Genomic DNA, 27,113 nt, shown 5'->3' on the forward strand with positions numbered 1-27,113 from the left:
CTCAGTCGTGGAGTGCTTGACTAGCACATGTGAGGTCCTAGGTTGAATCCTCAGCACCACATAAAAAGATAAACAAATAAAATAAAGGTATTGAGTCCATCTACAACCCCCCAGACCCCCCGCAAAAAAAGAGTATTTTTTTTTATGGATTTTGAATCCCTAGTAAAATGGTGCCTTGTTAATGAAAAGAAGCATCTTTTCATTGAGTTTTTGACTTGAAAATGTTTGTTTTTATTTTCTATTTTAACAAATATCTATTGTACGCCATGTCCTAAACAACAGATAAAGTGAGGAGAGATGGAACAAATGATGATCAGCCCAATTTTAAATATTGTGTAGTCATTCATAATTACTGAGATTAGTGGTTCACAAACCTGACTGCACATTTGAATTACTAGGGGAATTTTTAAAAATACTACTATATGCTTTATCACATAGAAACTTATATAAAATGTTCAGAGATTTAAAAATGGCCTAAAATGGAAATAATCTAAATGATTATAAACTGATGAATGTTAAAAATAAGATGTGGTATGAACACAGAATGAATCAATATAAAGGAATGAAATACTTGTGCTACATGGATGAACATTGAAAACACTATTCTACGTCAAAGAATTCAAACACAAAAGACCACACATTGTACAATTCCCTTTGTATGAAATGTTCAAAACTGGCAAATCTATAGAGACAAAATGCAGATTAGTGGTTGTTTAGGACCAGGGATCTTGGGGATGAATGAAAAGTGATTGCTAATCACAGGATTTCTTTTCTAGGGTGATTCTCAAACATTCGCAAATTGATTCACAGTTGTACAGCTTTGTGAATAAAGGAAAATCCAATTAATTGTATACACTAAATGAGTGAATTGTACAGTATGCAAGTTAATGCCAATAAAGCTGTTCAGAAATACTAAGCTTGAGGACTGGGGTTGTGGCTCAATGGTAGAGCACCTACCTAGCACGTGTGAGGCACTGGTTTGATTCTCAGCACCACATATAAATAAAGGTAAAAAAAATGTATTAAAAAAAAAAAGAAATACTAAGCTTGGGTCTAGCCTCCCTTGGTTCAGGTAGTAACTTGGAATTATGATTTTTTAAAAATATTGTTTTTAGTTGTAACTGAACACAATACCTTTATTTTATTTATTTTTATGTGGTGCTGAGGATCAAACCCAGGGCCTCACACGTGCTAGGCAAGTGCTCTACCGCTAAGCCACAACCCCAGCCCTGAAATCATGATTTTAATACTTCGCACAGGGAACCACTGAGATAGAATGGATAACTCAAATGCTTAGGGCTTTACGTTTTTTCTTTAAAAATTTTAAAATGAACAGTTTTCATTTTCCTTTCCTTTTTTTCTTTTTAAAATTATGAATTATAGTCCTATGGATTTAAAAATATTCATGTAGTAGTTATTAGTAGCTATAAGTGCTATGGTTTGGATCTGAAGTATCCCCCAAGATTCATGTGTTGAAAGCTTGTTCCCCAACAGCAATGTTCAGAGGTGGAGCTCTGGGGAAGTGACTGGCTCATGAGGGCTCTGGCTTCATTGGTGGATTAATTCACTGATGGTATTAACAACTGGATGGCATATGGGGGAGGTAGTGGAAGTGTTAGGAGGTGGGGCCTTGCTGTCAGTAGGTCTCAGGGGGGCATGCCCTAGGAGGGTATTTCTTGTGTGGAACACCTTCCCCTGTTTCCTGTCTGCCAAGAGCTGAGCAGTTTTCCTCCACTATAGCCTTCTGCCACTGTGTTCTGCTTCACCTCAGGCCCAAAGCAAAGAAGTCAGCCAACTGTGGATGGAAACCTCTGGACCTGTGTGCTAAAATAAAATTAATTTCCCACCTTTAAGTTTTTCCTCATGTATCTGTCACAGCTACAAAAAGCTAACACAATGAAAATACTTTAAAAACAGTAAGCACAGATAGCGTTGATGAGAGATGAAATGGCAGGAAGTCAAAGTTGAAACTGGTTAAAAATGTTTGACTTTTCCTTTTTCCCTTTCCTCTTCTGTCTCCCTCTTTCTCGTGGTTATGAAGATTGAACCTAGAGCCTTGTGTATGCTCTACCACTATAGCCCCAGCCTTGACCTTTTTCTTTTTTGATTTTGGGGTTACTGAACAGACGGGTCTATGTTTAGGTTTTTGAGGATCTGGTGGTTGTAACTGTAGAATGATCAGTTTTTAACGTGTTATTTAATGGCTAAAAAGATCCAAGTCACTGAATATATCATTTCCATTTTACTTTCCTTTGTACACTAGCCATCAGCCTCAGTCTGAAATATTGAGGACACTTAGCTTCCAGGCTCAATGCTCCTACCCAGAGCCTGAGAGAATATGACTCCGGGCAATATACTCCAACCCCACTCCCAGGAATGTTCGTTATAGCCAACGTTAGAACTGCTGCTCTGAATTTGGGTACCTTGAACACAGACTCAATGGACTGCAGCTTTCCTGTGCATCTCCATGGCATGTGTGTAGTCTTTATGACAGGGATTCAGTGTAATCTTCAGTAACTGGTGTGGAGCAGGGCCTGATCTACTTCGAGCTGGCAGGCTGATATCCTGCTTCATGCTGGAAAATCCAGTATGTGAAACCTGCAATGTTTCACCCTGTCAGCTGCCAGACAGTGTGCCCTGCCACTGCTCCTGGTATCCCTGTCTGTTTGAATGCTGATGCTGGCCTGAACCCTGGCCCAGTCAGAGGCAGAGTTGTCCTCAAATGTCTACTTGGACATTACTAGCAACCGATCGTTCCTGCGTGTCCCTCTGGCATGTGCATGACATGGCTGGATTCAACACTTTTTCTCTCTGGCCTGACAGTAAAGTTACAACAGTATCTTTCAAATCTTGTTAGAAATAATGTAAAACATTCACAGTCCTATCAAGTATTGAAATCATCTTGTTCTTTTTAAAATTTGAAGAGTACATTTTAACCTGACTCTACTTTGAGAAATTTTTGATAATTTCACTACACATTAGTATTTCTGGAGGGGTGGAATCAACCAAGGAACAGCATTCCCTGACTCCAAAAGGTTGGGAATTGGAGAGTTAAAGTGAGAGTGATTAAAAAGAGGCAACAAAAACACTCTTGTCAGCTTATAGACACTGTATTGACTCCTGAGTCTGGGGTCTCTGTTAGGGTTATTGTCATTAACAATCTAGAAAGGGTTAAAGGTATGCTCATCAAATGTGGGGAAGAAATTTAACTGAGCAGGAATAACAAATGGGTGGGAAATAGTATGGAGAGCCTTTACATGAATTACATATTTAGAAACCAAAAGAACACATGGATATGAGAAGCCAGATTGTAAGTGCTGAAAAAAACCCAGGGACATAGTTGAGCATGTGTCACCCTAATCTGGCAGGGAGGGAGTGTTACTGTGAATCAAGAAAGCTATACAGTTCAACACTAAGGAGCTCACATGAGTGTTACATCGGTTGACCGAATAATAATAAGCAACATAAGCAAGTTCTGTTCTAAATATTGCTTTGTTATGAGCAGCAACACACAGTTGAATCTAAAAAATGACAACTGAACAATGTCTGAATTCAACAGGGTATACCATAATCTATAGCAAGTATTCATTAAACATTTATTATTTGAATGAATGACAAAATAATTTCATCCAACAATCTTAAGACTAACTACAATGTTTAACTCTTTACATCTCATATGTTCTTATTCTTTCTGTACTCTGTGCACTAGTTTCTAAAAGCTTAGAAGTTCTATTTCTTATCAAAACTGCTTATATTCATGGTGAATAAACTGGTGGCATTATAAAATTATTTTAGTTCAAAAAGAAAGGTAGATTTCTGCCAGATTTACCCTGTTGCCAATTATCTGAAATGAATCAAGTAGAAATATGAATTAAAATTTTGTATCACTCTCCAAATGTTCATGTATTCAGTTCTACCACTGTAGACTTTATTTGGAAGATTTTTAATTTATGTGAAACTTCAGTGTTCAGGGAATTTTCTAATTTTCATACGGAAGCCTTAATATTCAAAAGTGTTTATCCTTCAAAGATGCAGTAGGTCAGAAACCTGAAAAACACTTTCTTCACAAGAGGAAGAAGTCTGCTTCCCAAGGAATATGCCATGGTCATGATTCTATGCTCACATGTCACACAAAGATGGGCTGTTACTGGAAAGTTATTTTGTACGGTTTGTATTTTTAATTCTCCTATTTTTTTTGGTTCAAAAAGTAGTCTTCATTTCAATCAGGAAGTCTGTATTTCTTCCATTTCAAACTCGTCTGTCCACTGTTGAAGGTCTTTTGCATTATGAGTCGTCCATAATTTTGCAAAATACTTTAGCCTTTTCCTGGAGAGAAAAAACAACATACTTAATTTAGAAATGAAATTGTCGGGGACAATACATCTCATGGAAAGCTAAGAAAAACCTATGCCATTATAATACCAAGCAGGCTCCATGTTAGGAAACTGTGTCAGCACCAACCTTGCAGAGCTGCTGCTGTAATAAGGAATTGAAGTTATAGATCACCACTGCCTCCATGTGACCTTCTACAATCCCTCCCTGCAGAGAGGGGACAGTGCAACTTCCTCCCCTCTTAACTCTGCCAGAGGGGGACTGTGTGTATGTGTGTGTGTGTGTGTGTGTGTGCCTATCTGTACCTGACAACAAAAACACTCCTGCTGAGAGTTCCAAAAGTGGAATTGATTTAATAAAATAAAGCTGGCTAGTGAAAGAGGAAAATGTCAGCATTACTGAGACTTAAATTTTTCCTGCAGAATAGCAACCCAGTTAAGTAAGTATTCAGGGTCTGGAGCTGGAGAACCTGAGTTCCAATCACTGCCCCACCTCCAATTAGGTGTGTGACCCTGGGTCAATTCTTTCCCTCACTTGGCCTCATTTCTCTAAACTACCCAACTCACAAGGTTGTCACAGGGTTTAAGTGAGTTAATGTACATAAAGCAATAAGAACAGTAATGAGTGAGTGTCCAGGCTGCTACAAATGACTGTTCACACTTGTCTCTGCACACAGTAACCATTCAATATATATTAACTACTGTAAAAAATCCACAGGAAGGCACAAAATTTCAGCAAAAAGGCAAGACAAATAGTGTCCAGATAAATTATCTGATTTATTTCAATGCAACCTCTTTCAATAATTCTCTGATCTTATCAAGATAATTTTATAAATGCCTCACACTAGTCAGAAGAGTGAAAATATTTATAAGCAATGTGTGAATTTTCTTGCTTTTGCTTTATAGGCTATGTAGAAAGCAACAAATATAAACTAAATATTGCCAGCTTGTACATGTATCCTTTGTAGCACAGCTTTCTTTAGGGAAAAAACAATAATAACAAAGATGACAAGAAAGGATTTAGAATTTGCAGATGATTAAACGCTAAGTTTATTTTTAAATTCTCATAGATAAAATCTGCTCTCTGGAAAACTTTTACATTAATTTGCCTTGTAACAGAAAATGATTGAAACTATTGATGCCACTTTGCTTTTGATCTGGCACTATGGAAATTATCTAGAGAGAGTGTCAACAGAGGAGGCTAAGTGTCATTTGCAGCATTCCAGTATTCTGGACTTGGTCAACACAACCATCACACCATTACAAGGTATGCAGAACCAGGGGAGGGAAATGGAGAGAGAAGCTGATTGCACTGCACAACTCCACTTCAGAACAGAAGTTAGCAACTGTTCTTTAATTTTCAACCAATACTACATATAATAATAGTTCAATACTGACATATGGTAAAGAGTTCCAGAATTAATTAATATGCTTGGAGTATAACACAGGGACCACTGGTGGCCAACCAAGACTTTCTATTTGATCAACAATCTTGTCCACTCATGGTCATGTGGCTATCAACCAGGGCAGTATTGTCCTGTCCCCAGCAGATGACACTCTCCAGGCAAAGCAGAGGCACAGGAGGAGGACAGGGAGCTTATGTTGTTTTACAATTTATATTTAGGATACAAAAGTCTATAATATGCTATTTACTAATATGATATTTTCTTAGAACCATTTCCCTTCTGAAGTATAAACAGGTATATATTAAGATTAACTTATATACTGACTACCTACTAGCTGGGTATCAAGGGTGAAAAGGTAGAAAACATTCACATAGCATTTTAGGTGACAGAAGCCAGCTTACAATGAAAAATTTGTCATAAACAATTCCCCAAACAAGTGAAATGTGGATACATGGTGAGTCCATGATCACATAATACTATTATTTTCATTCATATTCTGACAAAATTCTTCATTTTTAAATGTAATCATTGCCTATCTGAATGAAATCTATGAATAAAAGTAGTCCTCTGTGGTTTTAAATATTGAAGTTTCTTTCAGTAACTGTATAGAATTGAATGCTTTTAGCAGCTAATACGTTGTCATACATAGAGTTAACTTAATTCTTCAGGGAAATGACTGAAAAACAATGTTGCACCTTAATCAAGAACTGATTGATCAATAAAGACAAACTGAAAATGATAAACATGGACTGAATTCACCTAAGTTTTGCCAAGAACTGTTTTCACTTCATTGTAATTAAATATTTGAGAATCTTTGAAGATGTGCTTAAAAGCAGATCTGATGTTAACTTTATAGGATAATCCTTTTCTTTGGGCAACTTGGAAGGTTTCATTATAAACCAAAAACTGCAGCACAAATATTCTGACCTTTTCACATTTACTAATTCTTCAAGTTCTTTTGACTTATAAGCGGCTTTCTTTAAAATTTCTCCAGGAACATCTGCTAGTTTAGCCACATTCAGTCCATAACTCCTTGCTGCAATTCCTCTGGTTATTTGATAAAGAAAAGTGACAAAATCAGGCACTTGTTCTTCTTCACCTATGGGAAAAAAACAAACCAGAACAAAACAATAGGTGATCAAAATCACACCAGAAAATTGACATATTAGGGGACAAAAGAAGAGATGTAAGTTCTTATAATTTTATTCTATTAAAATTTGCAACCTATACACTCAGAAAAATGAGAAATTATACCCCATCTGATTCAAATGTATTATATGTCAAGATCATTATATGCTCATGTGTAACTAATTAAACAAAAAAACAAACAAAACAAAAAAAATTTACAATCTGAAAAAGAATCTACTGTTCCTACCATTTACTAGGTACTTTAATCAATTTTACATATGTAGAAAAATGGTAAATAGTGTTTTAAAAGTGCTTTTGCATTTAAGGCCCTGGGGTTGTGGCTCAGCAGTAGAGCCCTTGCCTAGCACAGGCAAGGTGCTGGATTCTATCCTCAGCACCACATAAAAATAAATAAGTAAAATAAAGGTATTGTGTCCAACTACAACTAAAACATTTTTCAAAAAAATGTTTTTGCATTTAAGATCTTTATTCACTTAAAACAATTTTTAACAATTATTTGTCGAAAAATTTTAATTGAACTTCTATATCAAAAAACAATGGTTTTGATACATGATACAACATAATTTCTTTCTCCTTTTAAAACAGATAAGGAAATATTACATGTTGCATATCCTAAATAATGAGACTGAAAAGTTCTGGTTTATTAAATATTCTGATTGCCCAAGAGTTATACATACTGAAGTGGAGGCTATTGAGTACTACCTAGATCCCACTTAGGACTGAAGAGTTTATGCCCCAGCTATCATTAGCCAGGAAGATTGTTAGCCTGCAACCCTATCTTTGGGCCTCTTTAGGGGAATGACTGCAGCTGAAGAGAGCTGCTTCACTAAGGGTACACTCCTTTCTTGGGGTAGTGGGCATCCAATAACTGGCTGCTATAGGGATAGGCATGTAGCCTCTAACATGGCCACTAAAGATTCCTGTCTTCTAGTGCTCATGCCCTTGTGTCATTCTCTCCCTTTGAGTGTGGGCTGAACCTACTGACTCACTTCTAACAAACAGAATATGATAAAAAGTGATAGGATGTCACTGTAGAAATTAGGTCGCACAAGACTGTGCCCTCTGTCTTGGCCGCTCTTACTTTCTTGCTTGCTTTGAGGAAAGCCAGCTACTATGCTGTGAGTTGCTCTGTGAAGAAGCTCACATGCAAACTACTCTCATCAGTAGTCAGTGAGGGACTACCAGCAGCCATATGGGTGAGCTTACAAGTAGATTCTGCATTCTGAAGTTTGCCAAAAGCTGTAGGAGGGCTGGGAAGCCATTTACCTCATCAAGGCTTCCAGTGACTGCTGTCCTGAGCTGTACCTTGATGTAGCTTTCTGAAAGACCTCAGAGGTGCTCAGTTAAATTGCCCCTGGATTCTAACCATGAAAATGAAGAGATGATAAATGTGTTTTGTTGTTTTAAGCCACTATATGATTTATTATACACTGTTTTCAAATTATTTCAAACTAAGAAAGCTAACTAATGAAGGGTATATAAAGACCTTGCCCTATAACTCCAAGGTGAGGTAATTCCTAAGGACCATCCCAGCCTCCGAGCTCTCTGCTGAGTTTTCTAAAGCCTAAGACCCAACCCTGCACAATACTTCTCAGTCCTGCCCTCTGGGTTGATTATGAGGACATTCTCCAATAAAATTCCTGAATGCAAACCTCAGAATCTGATTCCCAGGGAACCCAGTGTGTCACACAAATACATACGCATGAATTTAAAACTTCTAAAGAACTGGGATATAATGAAGTACAATAATATGAAGATAAAACTGCACACAGTTTAATCTTTGTTAAACTTAATGCACTTCAGGATTATGCATCTTTTCAAATAAAATTCAGTATAACTGTACTGTGTGGCAAAAATGTCCAAAATGGACCCAATTTATAATGATTTTGTGACCCTAGCACTGATTATAAGCTTATCAAGAGCTTTTTCTTATTTCATTTGTCAAACGTGTATGCTTTTATTTTTTCATCACTAAAGAGGAAAAAAAAAAGACTGAACACAACAGTGAAAAAAATACAATGGAATTTTCCTTATCCTTCTCTAAGAACTCGGCAGCAGACAAATAATAGCTTTCTAAGAGTGGCTGCTAGAAGTGGGAGTTTAAAAGAATACTGATGTGCTCAGGAGTACACAGACTCTAACATGTATTACAAACCACTAAAAATAACATTTGCTTCAAATGAAACTTAAGGAACACAAAGAACAGGTGAGGAAGTGGGTGCGGACAGATTAGGGAAGACACATGTATGCAGAAACCAGTGTCTGCAAACCTGGATGATTGTGTTTCGCTTCAGCAGCAGGCCACCAAAAGAAAGCAAAATGTTTTTTGGTGTAGTCCTTCAAAATTCTGAGTGAAAATGACTTTCAATCTCAAGTTCTAGCCCTCGCTGAATTATAAATCAAATATGAAGGTATAATGGAGACATTTTCATTTATACAAAGTCTGAAAACCTATTCTATCTCTAGACACACACACACACACACACACACACACACACACACAGACATGTTATACAATAGCTATAAACCACAGCTAAATTATATAATATATTATACTGTCCTAATGCCTTCCTTCACATACCTCAGCACAAACTAAATCTTGTCATCATATGCTGGTCTCCACCATAGTATTAACTACTGTAGTTCTCACACCAGGTAAAGAATGTGGCCATTTTTAATCACCCCGGGGACCTCTTTTCATTATGTTTTGCCTCAAGACTCCTTTATTCTCCTTGAGTGGAGGTGTGTGTGTAGGATGGAGACACAGAGGCAGAGGGAACCACGGAGGAGAGAAGATAAATAAAAACAACTCATTTCTTTATAACCTCACAACAAAAGTTCTTGGTGAGGACTCTACTGATGAGCTATGCCCCTTTCTAAAGTGGATATTTTGAAAACATATTTGGTTCTTTTTAAAATTAATGAATGTAATAATTCAAGTTTCTGCTTATTATAAGAAAATAGCAATATTTATTTTGAAGCCAAACTTCCTTAAAAGTTATTAAAAAGATGTGTGCTGATGATCAAATAATTCCTGAAGACACTTTTAGGATAGATTCACAAAAATTTAAAGATAGATAAAGTTAGCTGACTTGTCTAAGATTTTATAGGTTGCAATAGACAAAAATACAGGTTTCCTGATGGCTGGTCCATTACTTTACCTACCACATCAACAGAAATAGGGAACATTTTAGAAGCCAGTTAAAAGAAACTTGGGGAAACTTTCCTGATGACTTATGGAAGGACCTCTAACTTAGAAGAAGAATTAGATTAGGACTAACAGGCTATCAGATGAAGCATAGATATAGCCAGGAGCAATACTGGAAGGGAACAATAAATCAACCTTCAAAATTCTGAGTGAAAATTAATTTTAACCTCAAGTTCTAGCCCTAGCTCAATGACAAATCAAATATGAAGGTACAATGAAGACATTTCATTCATGCAAAGTCTCAAAAATTTTACCTTGTTCAGTTGATGTCAGCAAGCCCTACATAAAACCTATTCCACCTCTAAAAAAATAAAAACCCTGATATTAGTATAAGGAATTAGCTCCATGACCACTTAACTCAGGGGATAGTGTCCTCATATCCAGCTCCAAATGTTGATCCTGACTAATCTAGGCAAATCAAAGTCATTTTTGCAATCCTCACTTGTAAGGACTGGCTTAAGAATAGGAAAGACAGAGTGGTTGTACCAATTCGCAGTGCCACCAGCAATGTATGAGTGTACCTTTTTCTCCACATCCTCACCAACACTTATTGTTGCTTGTATTCTTGATAAATGCCATTCTAACTGGTGTGAGATGAAATCTTAAAGAGTATTTTGATTTGCATTTCTCTAATTACTAGTGAAGTTGAACTTTTTTTATATATATTTGTTGATTGATTGTATATCTTCTGTGACGTTGTCAGTTCAGCTCCTGAGCCCATTTATCAATTGGGTTAATTATTCTTTTGGTGTAGAGTTTTTTAAGTTCTTTATATATCCTGGAAATTAGTGCTCTATCTCATGTGCATGTTGTAAAGATGTTCTCCTACTCTGTGGGCTCTCTCTTCATGTTGATTGTTTCTTTTGCTGAGAAGAAGCTTTTTAGTTTAAATTCATCCCATTTATTAATTCTTGATTTTATTTCTTGCACTTTAGGAGTCTTGTTAAGGACCTAATCAACATGATAAAAATTTGGGTCTACTTTCTCTTCTATTAGGCGCAGGTCTCTGGTCAAATTCCTAGGTCCTTGATCCATTTTGAGTTGAGTTTTGTGCAAGGTGAGAGATGGGGGTTTAATTTCAGTTTGCTACATATGGATTTCCAGTTTCCCTGGCACCATTTATTGAAGAGGTTATCTTTTCGCTAACATATGTTTTTGGCACCTCTGTCAAATATGGGATAACTGTATTTATGTGGGTTTGTCTCTGTGTCTTCTATTCAGTATCACTGGTCTACTTTGGTGCCAATACCATGGATCTCTAATTTCTTAAAATGAATTTCATGATTGCTTTTTCTATTTCTATGAGGAATGTTGTTGGGATATTAATTGGAATTGCATTAAATCTCTATAAGGTTTTTGGTAGTATGGCCATTATGACAATATTAAGTCTGCCTATCCAAAAATATGGGATATATTTCCATCTTCTAAGATCTTCTTCAATTTCTTTCTTTAGTGTTTTGTAGTTTTCATTGTATAGGTCTTTCATCTCTTTTGTTAAATTGATTTCCAATTTTTTTTTTGAGGCTATTGTGAATGGGGTTGTTTTCCTAATTTCTCTTCCAGAGGGTTCATCACTGATGTATATAAATGTATTTGATAAAGAAACTGTGTTATATATACACAATGGAATATTACTCAGCATTAAAAGAAAATGATGGCATTTGCAGATAATAGACGGTGTTAGAGAATATCATGTTAATTGAAGTAAGCCAATTCTAAAAAAACCAAAGGCTGAATGTTCTTCCTGATAAGTGGATGCTGATCCATAATGGGGGAAGCGGGCACCATGGGAAAAATGGAGGAACTCTGACTGGGCAAAACAGAGGGAGGGGTGGGAACACGGGGGTAGGAAAAATGATGAAATGAGATGGATATCATTACCCTAGGTACATGTATGACTGCACATATGGTGCAACTCTACATCATATACTACCAGAGAAATGAAAAGCTGTGCTCCATTTGTGTACAATGAACCAAAAGATACTCTGCTGTCATGTACAACTAATTAGAACAAATTAAAAAAAAAAAAGAAATGAGGGGCTGGGGTTGTGGCTCAGTGGTAGAATGTTCATCTCGAATGTGTGAGGCACTGGATTCCATCCTCAATGCTACATAAAAATAAATAAAATAAAGGTATTATGTCCATCTACAACTAAAAAATATATAAAAAATGAAATATTTTGTGCTATATTGAATGTGACAGTAGAGAAAAAAAATAGTTTGTAGTTTCATTTACAATGCTCAGTGTGGTTATGTTATTGTTATTAAGTGATATGCATTGATGCACACTTGTCTGGAAATGAGGTATAATCATGTCTACAACTAACTCTTAGATGGTTCAAATAAGGGGAAGCTTTGACTTCTCTTTCACTCAGAGCTGCTCCCTTCACCTGGTCGTAAAGCTCCCTTTTCCTTTCTTTTTTTTACCCTCAATTAAAGCTTTGCCTGAGTAGTTGTGCAATAAACAAACGAACAAACAAACAATAACAACAACAAAAGAATAGAAAAGACAGTAGAACAAATCTACCATAATTTTCCTATATATATGAAAATACCCAAATGAAACCCACTATTATGCTCACCCACAAGAATTGGGTCCTAATTAGAATAAGAGATATCCTATGCTTATATAATTTTATTAAAGTGGATTCTACTATCAAAATAACTAAGAAGAACCAATTTAAATTAAAAAAAAGAATGAAGACGAATCACGGTGCAGTGGCACTTGCCTATAATCCCAGCAACTCATATTGTAAATTCCAGCCTCAGCAATTTAGGGAGACTCTGCCTCAAAACAAAAAATAAAAAGGCCTACGGGTGTAGCTCAATGGTATAGGGTCCCTGGGTTTAATCTCCAGCGCGCACACACACACACACAAATGACAATGAAGATGTGATTCAATTCTGAAATGGGATGGGACAATTATGAGATAATAAAAGGCAACTCAGAAAAAGTTCCCTCATTTCTAAGAAAGAGTCATAGGAGGGGCTGCTGGTGTAACTCAGTGGCAGAGTGGGTGGTTAGCGTGCAAAAGGCCCTGGGCTTAATTCCTAGCATATCAAATAAATACAACTAAATTAAAATTAAGTAAAATTTAACAATTAAAAAATAAAATAATAAGATAAAATAGAAGAAATGGTAGCTCCTTTTCCTTTGGTGGACATGGTCAATTCTGGATGAGATGCCTAAAAGAGTTGCAACAATCTTGCCACTAGTCTGATGATGGAGTCAGCCAGGCAAAGAAGACAGCCTAGAGAACTGCAAAGAGGAGGAACGGGGAGGTCCTATGTTCCTCAGAGGATCCTGTAATGTGAGATTACATAGAGTATCATCTTTTGTTTGAGCCACTATGAGTCCACTGTGTTGTTCCTTGCAATCAAATGCACAGAAGGGAGGGTTAGAGAACTCCCAGGACAAAGGCAGCCTTAGGACAATAGCTGTGCAGCAGGCCCAGAAAGCAACTTGTTCAAATGAATAGGAGAACAAAGTGCTCCAGCAGGAAGGACTCCAGCAGGAAAAATAGATTCAATTATGTGGGAAAATGTGTAGAGAGACATTTTACAAAGCTATTGGAGAGTAGAAGAAGATTCAGCTACAGACTCAAAGAAAACAACAAAACACATAAATAGAAATGAAGTAATTCTTATCTTTAAGAAAATAGAAGCCTTTAAAAAAAAGAAAATGTACTTTTCTTCCATACTTGGCTCAGCAGTAGACAATATTTCTTCTGCAATAACAGTTAAAACAACATACATGAATGAAATAGAAAAAATGTGGAACGACTATACTGGAGGGGATCAGAGGAAGGGAAGGCTTAGTCCCAACTAACACAATGAGAGTTCCATCAATTATGTGTCAAGCTGATGGATCAAGGGATAGAAAACATGCAAATTATTTAGAAATATGACAGAAATGGAAGAATGAGTTCAAAGGCCTTGGACTTAGGTTGGGGGGGCCATGGAGTGAAGGGACAGAAACTTGTTAGCAGAAGCCTTTACTATCATTTCATTTTAAGAATTATGCTCATGGATAAACTTTTAAATCAATAAAATAAAATGCCAGAACACTTAAGGGGAAGGGATAATGCTCTAGGTTAGCAGTCAGTTCACATCAAATGCTTAGTGGCACTGATTTTGCTTCTTCCCTGCTGGTGAACTTTATTTTATTTGTCTCATGGGTTTTAGCTTATAAGTCTTCTTCTGTCATATTGGATGCAGATTAATAGATCTGAAACTACTTCCATGAGAGAATTTATGATGTGTTTTTCAAGTCTGCCTGGTGGTAAAAGGCAGGAATTGTCTAATATTAAATTTATCTTAGGTCCAGTACTTTGTTTTATTTGGGCCAGTTGCCTGATTTCTTTTTCAGGTTTGTTCTTATTACTTTTCCAAAATAAAATTTGGACTTTGGAGTATCTTGGATAATGGAAAATCCATTATAGTTCCCCAATTTTGCAAAGCACCACAGGCTGACAGCTTAAAAAAACTACTACTAGATAGGAAAAAATATACATATGTTAAAGCCTACTAGATTACTTAAGGAACTTGAATTTATTTCTACTAGCTAATGGTATTCTTTTTCATAAAATGTCTCATTTCTGTGACAGTAGCAATAACTGCAAAGTCAAAAAAAAAAAAAAATACTGTAGATCCCCTGCTGGAGAGCTAGCAGAGTGAAAGTAAAGAGGACCTGGAGGTAAAAAACATGGATTCTAGGCTGTTTAGCTCCTACCTATATGGCTGACATGAACAAGCTACTTTACCTGAATGAGATTCAGTTTCCTTATAAAAAAATAAAATACATGTCCAGTATAGGATATAGTCCTTAGTGAGTAATTAATGTTAAATAATAGTTTGAGGAAAATACTAGTTATTTTTGAAGGCGACTAATAATATTCTGCACTTGACTATCAAGGCATCTTTCCTGGGATGGTAAGAATCATGTAAGAATATAAGGAACAAAGAGGAACCTTAAATGTCACCTTCATCTTTAACCATTGCATCTGGAAAAAGAGTTGCCACTTCATGAGGAGGATCAGAAAAGAAATCAAAGATAACAAATAAATAAATACATACTTTGCTTGACCCAAAGCTCAGAGGAATGAATTTGGACAAATGCTATTTATAACTGACATTCATAACTTTCATTATTAATAAGCAGTAAGTTCATATTCCTATAAAATCTGAGTTATCAAACATGAAAACCAGTATTATACCTACTGCAGGATTATCTCATACCTGGATCCTGTTGGCTTTCGTCCTCACTGACCAAGAATCCCATGTGGTAATTCCCCACCTGTTGTGCATAACTTTTTTCTAGTTCACAAACTGGTGGATAATGGGTGACAAACAGGGTTAAGGATTTCACCTAGAGCAATAAGATATATAGTAAGTGCTATTTTATTTTTAAATTTTACTTTAATTAAAGCTTTTCTTCAATGTTTTTGGAAAAATTTCAAATCTTCATACAAATTTCAAGAAAATACAATATAGTCTTTATCTAAACAACTAATTGTTAAATAGTTTGTCATATTCCCTTCCTTCCTTTCTCCCTAAAGACACACACACACACTTCTTCCTGAACCATTGAGAATCAGTTGCAGACATGATCCCTAAAAACTTACATTTATCTTCTAAGAACAAAAACAGTTTAATATATAACCAGAATAAAATTATTACACTCAAGAAGCTTACTATTATAAGACATTTAGTCCACATTTTCCCCTGAATGTCCCAATAATGCTCTTTCCCATCCTCTTTGTCTTTTATAACATTAACACTAATAAGTAATTATAGCAAAGTGGCAGTATATAAGTTTATATACAAAAAGTCAACTGCTTTCCTACATATCAGCAATGAAGAAGTAAATTTTTAAAACAAAAAATATAATACCATTTACATTAGTACTCCCAAAATTAAATACCTGGGTAAAAAAATCTAACACAATATGTACTAGATTTACATGACAGAACTATTTAACTCCAATGAAATAAAAAAGCTAGATAAATAGAAGATAAATCACATTGGTAGGAAGACTCAAAACTGTCAAGATGTCAGTTCTTCACAACTTGATAAAGATTTAATGCAATAGCAAACAAATTCAGATAAGATATTTTGTGGATATCAGCAAATTATTTCTAAAGTATACATGGAGAGGCAAAAGAACCTGAAAAACCCAGTATTAAAGAACAAAATTGAAGGATTGATGCCATTCAACTTTGAGATTTACTATAAAGTTACAGCAATCCAAACATTGTAGTAGGGCTGGGGTTGAAACTCAATAGTAGAGCACTTGCCTAGCATATGTGAGGTATTGGGTTGATCTTTAGCATTGCATAAAAATAAGTAAATAAAATAAAGTTAAAAAAACAACAACAACATTGTTGCAAAGGTGAAAAAGTTAGACAAATTGGCCAATAAAACATTAATAGTCTAGAAATCGACCCTCATGGATAGAGCCAACTGATCTTTGAGAAAGTGGTAAAACCAACACAATGAAACAACGATATTCCTTTCAAGAAACGATGCTGGAATAACTGGATATCTACATGCAAAAGATGAACCAAGACCCAGATATTACACAAAAATTAACTCAAAATCAATCACAGACCTACATGTCAAACACAAAACTATAAAACTCCTAGAAGATAACATAGCAGAAAAAGTCTAGATTGGTTTAGCAATAACTTTTTAGATAAAACAGCAAAGCATGATTCATGAAGGAAAGAATTGAAAAGCTAGACTTCATTAAAATTAAAATATTCTGCTCTGCAAAAGACAACGAGAAGACATGGCAGACTGGGAGAAAATAATTGCAAAAGACATAACTGATAAAAGACCTGTCATCCTGAAACAGTTTTCATGCTGTTTCAACAACATGAAAACAAAAAATCTGGATAAAATATGGGCCAAAAACCTTAACAGATATCTCACCAAAGAATATATACAGAAGGCAAATATGCACAGAAAAAAATAGTCCACCTGTTTTAATTTGTACTAATGCAAATTAAATAGTACCAATTAAAACAATGAAATACCACTAAATGTTCTAAGAATGGCCCAAATCAAGAACACTGACAATACCAAATGCTGCCCAGGATGCAGAACATTAGGAATGCTAATTTTTTGCTAATGGGAACAAAAAATGGTATAGACTCCTTGGAAGACAAATTAACAGTTTCCTACAGAACTAAACATACTCTTACCATAGGATCCAGCAATCATGCTCCTTGGTATTTACTCAAAGGAGTTGAAAACATGTCTACACAAAAATATGCACACAAATGTTTACAGTGTCTGTATCCATAATTGCCAAAAACTATAAGCAATTGAGATATACAACAGTAGATGAATGGATAAATAAACTGTAATAAACCCAGACAATGAAATAGCAGTTGGCATCAAGAAAAGAAAAGATGTGGAGGAAACTTAAATGCATATTATTAAGTGAAAGAAGCCAGTCTACAAAGGTTACATACTGTCTGATTCCAGCTACATGACATTCTGAAAAGGCAAAAGTACAGAAACAGTAAAATAATTAATGGTTTACTGGGTTACAGAAAGAGAAATGAAAAGGCAAAAACAGAGGATTTTTAGGGCAGTGAAAATACTCTGATTCTAAAATGGTGAATATATGTCATTAACCATTCGACCAAACCCATAAGGTAAACTGTGGTCTTTAGGTGATACTTACATGTTAATCAATTGTAACAAACAGATTGCTCTGGTGGGATATTGATAATAGTAGAGGTTGTGAAAGGGTGGGGACAGGGGCACCTGTGAAATCTCTGTGTCAATCTCCTTTCAATTTTCTTGTGAAACTAAAAATTCTCTAAGAAATAATATCTTTTTTTTTTTTTTTAAGGTTAAGTCTCCTGTTTCTGGAGAATCCTTTTACAACATTAAGTTTGAGGTCATAATTTATTACACAGTCATACTAACTAACAGTATTATCTAGCAGAAACTATGAAATCCAACTGTAGGGTACCAAGTTCAGTTCTGTCATAATTTATTCCTAAAGATTCTTAAATCAACATTTAAAATGTGGATTGGGTGGCACCGATGGGAGTTTATCCAAATTTCCATTATATGTAGTTTCCATAATGATTAAGGTAGTTTTTCAAATAAGTAAGATTTTTTTTTTTTTTTAAGAGAGAGTGAGAGAGGAGAGTGAGAGAGAGAATTTTTTTTTTTTTTTAATATTTATTTTTTAGTTCTCGGCAGACACAACATCTTTGTTGGTATGTGGTGCTGAGGATCGAACCCGGGCCGCACGCATGCCAGGCGAGCGCGCTACCGCTTGAGCCACATCCCCAACCCCGAGATTTTTTTTTTAAAAAGAATAATACAAAGTATTTATTAAGGAGAAAACATGCCATCATTATCTATATAATCTAAATAAATGTTTAAATAAAATCTGGGTCTCTCTTGGGTCTTCACTTCTAGGATGACATGGAAAAGAAGGAACAACACTCATGCCAAAGTTCATAACCCACTTGAATCAATCTGTGAAATATGGTATATTAAGAACTATGTAATGTTTTGAACAACCAACAATAAAATTAAAATAGAAGTAAAAAAAAAAAGTAAAAACAATATTAACAAAAAATTAATTTAAAAAAGTATGTAGGATACTTACATCTCTAATAAAATACTCAAGGGTGGCATAAGCGATGGCAATTCCATCATGGGTGCTCGTCCCTCTTCCCAATTCATCCAAGATAACCAACGACTGTGATGTTGCTTTTCTGATTATTTCTGCTGTGTCTGTCAGTTCTTCCATAAATGTACTCCGTCCTTTATATATATTGTCTGCAGCACCCATCCTATAAATAAGATGAAAACACCTTGACTTTCCTTGGAACTTTCTTATTATAAAGCCAAAATTTATTTTATGAACAATAAATATAAAAGCTCTCTAGGGACCTATTAAAGATATTTGAGCCAACAATAGCTAAAATTACATTAAACAAAAGAAATCCTATGTTGGATGCAAAGAGCACCTAAAAACAAATTGCACCTTGTAAAAACATTCTGGAAGGAATGAGATATTGAAAAGAACTCCTGAAAAGTAGGAAAACTCCTGACCCTGCTTTCTTTCTACCAATTATTCCAAAGCAAAGTCTTAATATTCATTGTTGTCACACTTAAAAATCCATGAGTAGTAGGATCCTGTACAATTAAGGTGGGGGGTTTGAGTGGGGTTGTTTTGAAGAAAATTCCACATTGTTATTGCAAATTAAAGTACCATGGACAAAATAACCTATTACATATAATAAAACTTTTTACTAGAACTAGAATTATAGATGCTTAGTAACCTTGGACAGCAGCTCAGAGAGGTTCCCAATGTGAACACAGTTCCTATAGAAGTCAAGAAACGGGTCTAAAAGACTTAAGGGTTTCTTTCCAGTAAGACTTTTTAGAGCATTTAATATTCAACTACACATTGTATTTCTTAAAGATGGGTCTAGTTCATAGCATTTATTTAACTTGTTTAACTATGGACCCCTAAAATTTCTTCTAGAGCACCAGAAGCAATAATGTTTTACAGACACTTTTTGGGAGAACACACATTAAGTGCAAAAAGAATCTGAAAAGAAGAATAAGGAATAATTAGATAATACCATTTAAGGTCATTATTTAATTGCAAAATCTAAAATTCAAGTATTTAGCCTGCTAGCCAGCTTTGTGTCAATCCTGGGAACTATTTTCGCTGCAAAATCTCCTCATCAATTTTGTATTGCTTCAACAGTTCACAAAGTAAGTAGAGCTCATACTTCACACATGACCTATAGCACCATAATATACCTTTCATTTCTGGATCAACTCATAGTGAAAGTGAGCCTTCATCAGATGTGTGGCCTCAGCCCTACAATAGCAGAGGAGACAAAGTGTCCCCAGATGGGAGGGGACCTTAGAACTGCTCTGGTGATTACTTTTGAAACTCTATCTATGATGGAATTAATAAGAAATGTTTACTCACTGACAATGTCATCCATTTTAAAATCAATAAATATAAAACAATTTCTGAAATGCTAAGTTAAGAACATTCTAAATATTTGTTCAAAGTTCAAATACTGCCTCAACTTTCAGTGTTTACTAATGTCTCATTCCTGCCATAAAATAAGTAAGTTAAAATTTCTTTTCTCTGAAACAACTCTATATTCTTCAGAATCACATTTGATCTCTATTTGCCACTGTTTGCTTTTATTCCGGCCAGGTTGTGAGCTGACAAAAAAAAAAAAAAAATCTTTAATCAACAATAAAATGCTATGATGAGGGAAATATTCTGAGTTTTCAATTCCCAGGAATTAGGAAAAAATGTATGAACTGGATAAGATTTTAATACAGGTGGTGCACACCTGTGGATTACAGTGTGTAATCCCAGTGGCTTGAGGCTTAGGCAAGAGGTTCATGAGTTCAAAGCCAGCCTCAGCAACTTAGCAAGGCCCTAAGCAACTCAGTGAGACCCTGTCTCTAAATAAAATACAAAAAAGGGCTGGGGATGTGGCTCAGTGGCTAAGTGCCCCTGAGTTCAAACACTGGTCCCTCTCACCCTCCAAAAAAAAAGATTTTAAAACAGAAGTTTAAGTCTTCTTAAATGTTTTGTAAAAACAGTAAAGTAATAGAGTGGTTTACTTAAAAATTTCAGGAATTATATGTTACTTCTGGGGAAGTTATTCTTAGGCAGATATACACATATACATATAAAATGTTTGGTATATTAAAGTTTTCAAATTAGAGAGGAAAAAATGAATGATCAATCAATAAAAATTATACTAGGTGATTTGTTATTTCAGAAAAAATATGTCCTTATTTGAACTATATTCTAAAATAAGGTATATGGATTTAAAAATTTAATGGAAAAATAGAAATTACAAATATACCAAGCTAACTAGATGAAATTTAATCTTTGGATAGGTGAATAGGTGGCTTTATATACATGGTACCAAACCGGTGTTTAGCAAAAAACACATAATGCAAAAATTAAAGGTAAATCAATACCTTCAATGAACACAGATGCCAAAAATCTTATTAAAATAATGGCAGTCAGGCACAATGGCATTCCACTGTAATTCCAGCGACTCAGGAGGCTGAGACAGGAGGACTGCAAATTCCAAGCCAGCCTCAGCAATTTAGACCCTAAGAAACTAAGTGAAACCCTGTCTCAAAATAAAAAAATAAAAAGGGCTGGGAATGTGGCTCAGTGATAAAGTGCCTCTGGGTTCAATTCCCAATGCTCTCCCACACACCAAAAAATAAAAAATATATATATATACACACACACACACACACACACACACGTGTATATATATATATATATATATATATATATATATATATATATATATATATATATATCTCATACAAAAACACACTACCATCATCAAATGGGTTTCATCTCGGGATACAAGGTTGGTTCAACATGAAAATCAATAAATGCAATTCACGACATAAATAGACTTAAGGACAAGAATCACATAGATTATCTTAATAGAAAACATTGGACAAAGTCCAGCACCTGTTCATGTTTAAAACACCAGATAAACTAGGAATGGAAGAAACTTATCTCAACATTGTAAAGGCTATATATGACAAATCCAAGGCCAATATCATACTGAATGGGAAAAAACTGAAAATATTTTTTCTAAAAACAGGAACAAGACAATGATGCCAACTTTCACCACTCCTATTCAACATAATCCCTGAGACTCTAGCCAAAGCAATCAGGCAAGAGAAAGAAATTAAAGGGATAGGAAAAAGAAAAGAAGAGGTCAAATATATCTGTTTCCTAATGACATGATATTATGTTTAAGAGACCCCAAAAACTCCACCAGAAGATTTCTAGAGCTGATAAACTTAGTGAAGTAGCAGGATACAAGAATTGATGCATAAATCAATTGCTTTCCTATACTCCAATAACGAATTTGAACAAGAAATTAGGAAAATTATCCCATTCACAATAACCTAAAAAATAAAATAAAACACTTAGGAACTAACATAACAAAGGAGGTGAAAGAACTCTATAAGGTAAACTACAGAACAATGAAGAAAAATTGAAGAGGACTTTAGAAGATGGAAAGATCTCCTATGTTCTTAAATAGGCAGAATTAATATTGTCTAAATGGCCATACTACCAAAAGCATTATACAAATTTATGCAATCCCTATAAAAATACCAATGATATTCTTCATATAACTGTAAAAAGTAGTTATAAATTCATTTGGAAAAATAAAAAAACTATAATAGCCAAAACAACCCTGAGCTAAAAGAGAGATGCTGGAGGTATCACAATGCCAGATTTCAAATTATACTACAGAGTTATAGTAACAAAAATATCATGGTTGCTACACAATCAGACATGAAAACCAATGGAATAGAAGACACAAAGACCAACTCACATAAATAGTTAATAGACAAATATGCCAAAAACATATGTTGGAGAAAAGAGCCTTTCTAACAAATGATGCTGGGGAAACTGGATATTCATATGTAGAAGAATGAAACTTGACCCCTCTCTCTCACCCTGTACAAAAGTCAACTCAAAGTGGACCAAAGACCTAAAGATTAGAACAGAACCTCTGCACCAGCTACAAGAAAATGTAGGCCCAACACTTTACCATGTTAACACAGGAACCAACTTCCTTAACAAGACTCTTAATGTGCAAGAAACAAAATAAAAAAATCAATAAGTGGGTGGCATCAATTTAAAAAGCTTTTGCACAGTAAAGGAAACCAGAGTGTGAAGAAAGCCTACAGAATGGGAGATCTTTGCAACCTGTTCCTAAGATAGGACATTAATATCCAGAATATACAAAGAACTCAAGAAAATTGCTGATATGATTTATTGTAGGAGCTCAAATCATATAATATGCGAATAGCACAGATTTATACAAATTTTAACCTACAAAATAATACTCAATTATCTAGTATATGTATATGCTAATTAATAAATATAACACATAATCCCATTTAGCATAGTTACATAAGTTTATATAATATTAATGCATAAACATGAATGGAAATGCATTGTCATATAATCATATGTGCAATATATATGATTATATTTCACATATGTATAATCATAAATATACCTGTATACCAAAACTTCTTGCATATCAATAAATAAATGGGCAAAAGAACTAAAGAGACACTTCCCAAAGAAAAAATACAAATGGTCAACAATTATATAAAAAAATGTTCCACATCTCTAACAATTAGGGAAATGCAAATTAAAACTGTATAGAAATTTTATCTCACTCCAGTCAGAATAATTATTAAGAATACAAATAACAATAAGTGTTGGCAAGAATGTGGGGAAAAGGGTACACTCAAACATTGTTGGTGAGATTAAAAATTAGTGAAACCATTCTGGAAAGCAGTAACTTTTTGATTTCCTCAAAAAAATAGAAATGGAACCACAATGTGACTCAGCCATACCATTCCTCAGTAATATTTAAAATAACTAAATCAGCAAAACTATAGTAATGTAGCCACATCAATGTTTATAGCAGCACAATTCAAAATAGTCGAGTTATAGAACCAACCTAGGTGCCCTGCAACAGGTGAATGGATCAAGAAAATATGGTATATACACAACAGAGTATTACTCAGCCAAAAAGAAGAATGAAATTATGTTATTTGTTGGTAAACAGATGGAATTGGAGACTATCACACTAAGTGAAATAAGGCAGACCCAGAAAGTCAAAGGCTGGATGTTTTCTCTGATATGCAGAAGCTAGTCCAAAATAAGAAAAAACAAAGGAGAGGGGTTTCCATCAAAATGAAAGAAAGATCAGTGGAGTAGAGGAAGGGGATTGTGGGGGAGGGAGAAGGAATGAGTTAAGGGAAGCACTGTAGAATGAATCTGACCTAACTTTCATTTATATATATATCATATATATGATATATATATGTATATATCATATATGTCACGTGTGTGTGTGTATTACAGTGACTCTTGCCATTATGTATTTCCACAAGGCACTAACAAAAAAAAAAAAAAAAAGAAACTATAAGTAAATAGATCAGTGGAGCAAAGAGAAGAGAAGATACGGAGGGAGGAGCAGAGAAAAAGAGGAAGTACTGGGCCTGAATTAAAGAAAATTATATTCCATGCTTTTATAATTATGTTGAAATGAATCCTAATATTATATATAACTAAAAAGAATGAATAAAAAATAAAAAGATAACTATTAAAAAAAGTTACAACCATATACTGAATATTTTTTTAAGTTGAAGGTAAGCTATAAACTGAGAAAAAAATTGTAACATATTTGACAAAGGGTTAATGTTCCCAAAATAAAGAGTCTCACAAAGCAAAACAAAATGGTGAATATTTTAAGAGAAAGATAGGAAAAGGACATAGTCAATTTGCAAAAGAAACTTGTGAAGATGTTTAAACATACAAATTCAAACAGGAATGAAGTTATATGTTGATTAGCAAAGATTAAAAAGAATAATATCCACTGTTGTCAAGTGTGGGGATGGAAGGGTATTTTTATGAGATTAAGAGTTGTTACAATCTTCCAAAAGATAATGTAGCAGTGTCTATTAATATATTTCATAACCCATAAATTTCACTCTAGGAATCATTATGAAAATTATCCCAGATGTGCAAAAAAAATACATGTACAAATATGTTCTTCATAAGGCTATTTAATGAAAAGTTGGAAAAGCCAAATGCTCAAGAGTAAGAGAAAATATATACCATGATGAAAAACAAAGCAACTAATACAGTTGGTATATTAGAATTTTTGATATTGGGAAATGATAGAAACATACTATGTCACCTCCTTGCATGATTTCCCTCCCCATAAGTATGTGTGGCTTGCTCTTAACCAATGGTTGATAACAAGGTGATGGGACAATAATTCCATGATTATATGAATTATTTGTTCTCAAAACTATAATTTACTTAATACCAAATCTCTCAATACTTAACAAATTAGTGAATGTCCACAATTGAAGTTTAAAATAAAAAAAAAAAACTTACTGATCATTTGTGGGAAAATTTACAAGAAACAAAAGAACTTAAATTTATAATTTCCCCTTACACTTCCATAAAAATTACAGCATCCCTGTATACTGTTGCTGAGTTTAGTCTAAAAATATAAAATTACAATACACATGATCCTAAGAAACATGAGAGATTCTCAATTTTAATGGGATATTAAAAAAGTAACTTAATGTTTTCGTAGAAAACTTATTACCATAATATGAAACTTAGTAATTAAAGACTGGCACACAGCCTCGACAGTATTCACATTTTCGGCTCAGTTAAAAAACAGTATGTTAAAAAGGGATTCCAAATTTAATTTTTTATAATGACCTACTGAATGTGAAAAATGGCTTTCTTATCCCACATTGTCAGTGATAAAGTCCAGCCCATTCGAATAAAGTGCAATTTTTAAATGCTATCACCTATTTTGTTTTTATCCTTCTGCTTATCCAAACTCCCTTGCTTACATCTTCAAAGACTTCCTCACTGGCAAGACTAACAGATCACCCATTTGCCATCCTGCCCCTTCTTTAGATTCTGAAACTGCTGACCACCAGTTGTTGTAGATGCTTCTGACAACCTAGCATCAAAGTCCAGACTGCCCCTCGGTCACCTTTCATCCAAGGCCTTTGTTTTCACTAAACTTTCCTATAATATTCCCTGATCTAGGGGAATGCAAGCAACAAAAAGGGACTGCTCTCCACAGGGCTCCACATGTCCCCTGATTTTTATTTTCTATGCTACATTAGCTAGAAAGAATTTGGTCATTCCTTTCTTCAATGGTCCTTCTCCTTTAACAGAAAGGAAGATCCCAATGGCAAAGAACTTGCAAAATGAGAATCAAAAAAGCCTTGGTGCTGGCCAAGTTCTTAGTAATCATGCTATACTCTCATTTTAACTAATGAGATGGGATGAAAGACATTTCAAAGGTCATGTCTATTTGCAAAGGTGACAGGGCTAGTCTGTGGCAGCTTCCAATTCCTGTGCCGGGATGTTTTGAGTTACTCCAATGTGTCTCACGGTATTACAGGCTTCTGATCTTAAGAAGGCCAGCCCAGATTTCAGAGGATCTTGGATGTATTTTTATTATTCAGTGATCCTGATTCTTTTATTAGGCCAGTGGTTTTCAAATATCTTTTTAGCTGTGATTAAATCCTTTGTTTGAATGAAATTTTTACATAAAAACTCTGCATCACATGTAGAATGGTTTGAAAGTCACCGCATTAGAAGCCAACACAATTTCTATTACAATTCTACTTTTCCCAATTACCTGATGATAAGTTGACAACATGTCTAGCAGACACTGTAGAAATGCTGGCTCATGAACCAGTCACTGATGCTATAGGGAAGTATGTAAATTGCAACTGTGAGAATTGTTTATTGATAAAAATATTTTCTGTGAACTTCCCTCTTAACAATTGTATAGTTTATTTATCCTAGCGTGGTTACTGGAAAACTGAATAGTACTTTATAACAGAAAACTGAATAGTACTTTATTACATAAGGTAATTTGACATTTACCTTATGTTCTATCCTTATTTTCTTTTTGAGTGAACATTTTTGGATAACAGTCTCTCTTATCATTCTTCTATATTTTATGGATCTCAGTAAAATGCCTGAAATAATATTTTGGAGGATAAAATTTAAAATAATTTTTAAAAGATGTTTGATAATTTTGTATTAAATTGAAAATCACAAGACATTACTAGACAATGATTCAGAATTTTTTTTTAAATGTTAAAAGATGTTTGAAATTTAAGGAATTCTAGGATACATGTAATTATTTGTGTATATATTCAAATGTAGCAAAAAATGGAGAAATACCTTTTCTAGATTTTATCTTAGAGTTAGTTTGCTCTGAGTAGACAGAAGGTTACAGTTATGTGATTAAGAAAAAAAAAAAATCACTGATATTTTTAGGAGTGGCTGCTGACTAATCTTTCTAATCCCCCTACTCCCTGCTTGCCTATAACCCTTATATAGGTCAACAAAGCTTAATAAAACATAAATGGAGAGAA

The 27,113-nt window shown here is 34.6% G+C and overlaps 1 protein-coding gene across 1 annotated transcript in view; it reads right to left on the bottom strand.

Moving 5' to 3' along the window:
• Positions 1-1,059: 1,059 nt before the first annotated feature.
• MSH3 (mutS homolog 3) overlaps positions 1,060-27,113 on the bottom strand; it is a gene marked incomplete at its 5' end in the record, with an annotated part of 194,987 nt that continues 168,933 nt past the window's right edge. Inside the window, 4 exons of the mRNA XM_081276914.1 lie at positions 1,060-4,326; positions 6,665-6,836; positions 15,333-15,462; positions 18,733-18,919. Coding sequence (XP_081133040.1) covers positions 4,224-4,326; positions 6,665-6,836; positions 15,333-15,462; positions 18,733-18,919 — 592 coding nt within the window. The 3' untranslated portion in view covers positions 1,060-4,223. The remainder of the gene's footprint in view (positions 4,327-6,664; positions 6,837-15,332; positions 15,463-18,732; positions 18,920-27,113) is intronic.

The sequence above is a fragment of the Spermophilus citellus genome, assembly GCF_964194105.1.
Source record: "Spermophilus citellus genome assembly, chromosome: 1".
In the NCBI taxonomy this organism is placed as follows: domain Eukaryota; kingdom Metazoa; phylum Chordata; class Mammalia; order Rodentia; family Sciuridae; genus Spermophilus; species Spermophilus citellus.